The sequence below is a fragment of the Nicotiana tabacum genome, chromosome 11, assembly GCF_000715075.1.
Source record: "Nicotiana tabacum cultivar K326 chromosome 11, ASM71507v2, whole genome shotgun sequence".
In the NCBI taxonomy this organism is placed as follows: domain Eukaryota; kingdom Viridiplantae; phylum Streptophyta; class Magnoliopsida; order Solanales; family Solanaceae; genus Nicotiana; species Nicotiana tabacum.
Window position 1 is genome coordinate 144,831,547 of NC_134090.1, and position 4,361 is coordinate 144,835,907.

General features: G+C 35.9%; 1 protein-coding gene across 1 annotated transcript; it reads right to left on the reverse strand.

The window, feature by feature from the left end:
* Nucleotides 1-268: 268 nt before the first annotated feature.
* Nucleotides 269-3,055, reverse strand: LOC107806845 (cytochrome P450 71AU50-like). Its single transcript, XM_016631096.2, has 2 exons — nucleotides 1,691-3,055; nucleotides 269-1,083 (listed from the first exon to the last, which is right to left on the reverse strand). Exons 1-2 carry the CDS (start codon nucleotides 2,573-2,575, stop codon nucleotides 466-468), a joined length of 1,503 nt encoding a protein of 500 aa, XP_016486582.1. The 5' UTR covers nucleotides 2,576-3,055; the 3' UTR covers nucleotides 269-465.
* Nucleotides 3,056-4,361: the final 1,306 nt, after the last annotated feature.

Sequence of the window (4,361 nt, forward strand, 5' to 3'; positions counted from 1 at the left end):
GCGGGTCGTTCGCTTCGGCAGATTAATAGATGCATCTATGGTTCTGTTGATGGTACTGATATAGTGTTTCTTTTCGTCGTCTTGACCCGAGGGTCCTTCGGAAACCGCCTCTCTACCCCCTCGGGTAGGGTAAGGTTCGCGTACACACTACCCTCCCCAGACCCCCACTTGTGGGATTTTACTAGGTTGTTGTGTACATATATTTATGAGGCATTCTAAAAGTGTTCACTTTATGATGAGAATATACATATATTTGTGAGGCGATGAATTGAACTTAGATACGTTGTTCATGTTCTGGTGTTTCTTAAGGCAAACTTAGAAGAAACATAAGAATGGTACTTGTTCAAAAATACGTTCAACATACAATAGGAAATAAGACAAACGCCCTCCTTTTTTTGTCTTAATCCTCATCTTATTCAAACTAAAAGGCAGTGCATCTCCTTGACTTATTTTGACATTTGCATTTTACTTTATATGCAATCGATAAGTAGGAATCGCCATTAGATTCTGAGCTCTAGCTGTTACTAATCCAAATTTTTCTGTCATGTCAATATCTTTTGGCAACATGCCATTTGGTAGCTCCCAATCAAAGCAGTGAACCAATTGTGCGACCACCAAACGAACGACGGTGAGCCCCAACTGCAAACCAGGGCAGCCTCTTCTCCCAGAGCCAAATGGTAAAAGTTCATAATTTCGTCCTCGGAGATCAACATTGCTTCCCTGAAACCTCTCAGGTTTGAACTTTTCCGGCTCAAGCCAAGTGTCTGAATCTCTCCCTATTGCCCAAACATTAAGCAAAAGTCGGGATCCTTTAGGTAAATGAAAACCATCAACTGTGCAATCTTCAATAGACTCATGAGGAAGTAATAATGGTGCAACTGGATGGAGCCTACAACCTTCTTTTATGACCATATCTAAATATTGTAGGTTTTTTAAGTCTGATTCTTCCACCATCCTGTTTTTACCAACTACTTGTTCCAACTCATTCTGGAGTTTTTTCATCACTTCAGGATGCCTTAAAAGTTCCGTTAGAATCCATTCAATTGTTGTTGATGAAGTATCCATTGAAGCTATCAGCAAGTCCTACATATATAGATTAGAAAACTCAGCTGAGTTTGCTTTCTACAGTCCAAGAGAAGGCCAGCAAAAATAATAAAGTGTATTACATATAGAACAATTGTCCTACCACTATTTCTATATAGTTTCGAAGAGCGCCACTAAATTAGAGTTGGTCTGTCAAGTAAAGATTTTATAACAGACATCGTAGTAGTAGTAGTAAAAACGGTGTATGATACGGAGAAAAGTTCAGTATCATTACATAAACAGAACTATTTGTAACCTTGTTGACCTATAGCAAGTGAAATCATAGAGTGAATAAAATCATTTATAGAAATCGTCAAAGACTGTGAAAAATTGTTATACCAACATAAGATACTAGTTTTGCAGCATGGGATATATGATAAGATAACTAATAGTAGTAATATTTCAAAATATTTATAAGCTCGAACTAGAGAATGAATATATGTGTTTTATGTGTTCCCCTTTTTTTAAATACCATTGTGGGCATCATTCAGAGATTTTGGGTTTTATGTGTTCCCCTTTTCTAAATACCATTTTCCTCAAGGGGAAATGAACTTGTACTACTTGCCTAATGTTTTCGAAACAGAAATGGAATTAGAGTGAACATTACCAGCAAAATGGCTTTTATATGGCGACGATCAAACTCGAATTCAGCTTCTTTAGATTGCATAATATCCATCAGTGTATCAACCATGTCTTTTGCTTGCTTCTGCTCCTCAGTGGATTGAACATGTTCATCAATAACTCTCTCCAGGAACTCATCAAAAAGCTTAGCTAATTCCTTCATACGACGAGCAAATCCCTGGAGATCAAGAACGCGAAGAAAGGGAAAGAATTCAGCAAAATTTGGCAATGCTGCTATGTGCAGTATATCTTGAATCAGAGCTTTGAAACCCTTATCACCAAGATCCTCGTCCATGTACTTCTTCCCAAATATCATCAGACAAGACATGTTCGCGCTAAGAGATGCAACTTTAGCACTAAGATCAATCACAGTGCCTTCAGAAGCAGCCTGTTTGAGGAAATTCACAAGAATTCCGAGTTCTTGTTTCCTCATAGGCTGAAATTGATGGATCTTGGCATTGCTTAGCAATTGCAGAGTGCACAATTTGCGCATGTTTCTCCAATATGGTCCGTACTTGGCTGAGACCAGATTCCTCCGTTCATAGAACATGTACTGAGGAACTTCATTATACGGTCTGCTGGCAAAAACCAAATCATGATTCTTCAAGAACTGTTCTGCAGCATGAGGAGAGGAAGCAACAATTACAGGTACAAGACCAAAGCGGATAGTCATTATTGGGCCATATTTCTTGGCTATTTTGTAAAGATCTTGGTGAAGATTCTCGCCTACCATGTGTAGATTTCCAAGAAGTGGAAGCCCTCTTGGCCCTGGTGGAAGTTTCTTTTTCTTGTTACTGAACTTCTTCTGCAGTTGTTGAAGAAGAAGAAAAAACAGGACAACTACTGCAAGAGCTAGCCAAAGAGAAGCCATGGATGGAATTCACACCCCTTTTTGCTTCTACTAATTTAGTTGTTGAAAAGGTAGTACTTATAGCTCTTTGTGGAAGCAGAGGAATTGTGGTGGAAATTGGAGAGCAAAAATAGCTCACATGACAAAATGCAGAAAGGGAAAAGGTAAAGAAAATACTCCTTTATTTACCTATTTACTGTGGGAACATATAGTCACTAACTGATGGTCATAGTTAAATGCCGAAATTCATAGACATCTCTTTACACTTGTGCACCAACTTCAAGTGGACATTTTAACTATGCTAGTGATCATTTAGAAGTGTGTCTTTTGAACACTTGTGTCTTTGAGATAATCCGCGTGATTGTTTGCCGGCTAATTCAACTAACAATTCGGACCAAGAATTGAAAGAACGAATGTTGTATGAGTTCACAAAGACTGTGGGACGTGGTCATAAGGGTCTTTATGACAATAAATAATTCGGTTCGTTTTCAATTAGAGCTCAAGCTTCTTTAGGCGTTACTACTACTTTAATAGCTCGACACACGTATTTTTCACCTACTTATGCACTCATACCCCAAGACTTTACTACTTATTGTATGGAAATATTTGCTTTGAAGAATCTTACTATCTAGTGTCTTCTATGAAAGTAGACTGCATGTGAATTAAATGGTACAAGTAGAAGAAAAGACTAGCCTTTCATTCACTTTAAATAGCATCTTGTCCTCTCTTCAGTAAAATATGGGCCATCTAGAGGACATTTTCGTGTTTATATTGTCACCACGTGAAGAAATATTAATGGCTGAGAAATGCAGCTCCGTGTGTGGTCTATTCATACGTGGATCAGTATTTGTCAATTGTTTTTTTTTACTCAAACTACACTAGGTGGTAAAAAAAAGTTACATTTTTATATATAGCGCCACAATACCTGGCGCTATACATTAACAGTAACAGAACCGTTAATGTATAGCGCCAGGTATTGTGGCGCTATACTGTAAAAGCTGACATGGCCAGGTATAGCGCCACAATACCTGGCGCTATACATAGCGCATTAATGTATAGCGCCAGGTATTGTGGCGCTATACATAGATTTTTTATACCCCTCCGTCTTCTTCTCCGATAAAATTGGGTCCCCCGACACATAAAACTCGAAGAAAAAGGGTCCCACATTCGAGTAGAGTTTCGTGCTATTGTTGATTCACAATTTCGGAGTCAAAATTTCAATCTTTTTGCTTTGCCAAAATTCTAAATCGAGGTATTTCGATTTATTTTAAGTTGAAACATTTATAATAATGTATATTATTTGATTTGTATGTGTTCTATTTCTGTTTGTGTTTTTTTTTTCGAAACTAGCATGTTAAATTTATCCGATTTTAATATTAGTGTTTTCTAATAAAATATAAATTAGTAAAATAAATTTGTCTGTTAATATCCTGATTTATATCTATGTTTTTTTATTCCGTTTTGTATTTTATTTGCAGTTAAATTTATTTGTTGTTTATGCTTAGTTTAGATTATTTTTTAGCGTAGTAAAATCTAAAACGTAGACCCTTATAGCGTAGTAAAATTTAGAGCCTTGTAGCGTAGTAATGTGTAGTATTTTAGCTTAGAATTCTTTTTGTTTAAGTATCTTATACTGGTATTTGAAAATGCAAACTTTGTACAATTAAGTTAATAATTGTATCAACACACATAATTAGTAATTTGTACAATTAAGTTATTAAAAAATATGAATTTAAATTATAATAAAAACACATTATATATATATATATATATATATATATATATATATATATATATATATATATAT

What these genes read in the sequence shown, in the direction of transcription:
- LOC107806845 (XM_016631096.2), bottom strand. Translation starts at nt 2,575, where the DNA reads ATGGCTTCTCTTTGGCTAGCTCTTGCAGTAGTTGTCCTGTTTTTTCTT. An exon ending in ATATAAAAGCCATTTTGCTG is followed by an intron (nt 1,084 to 1,690) that starts GTAATGTTCACT and finishes CTATATATGTAG; the next exon opens with GACTTGCTGATAGCTTCAAT.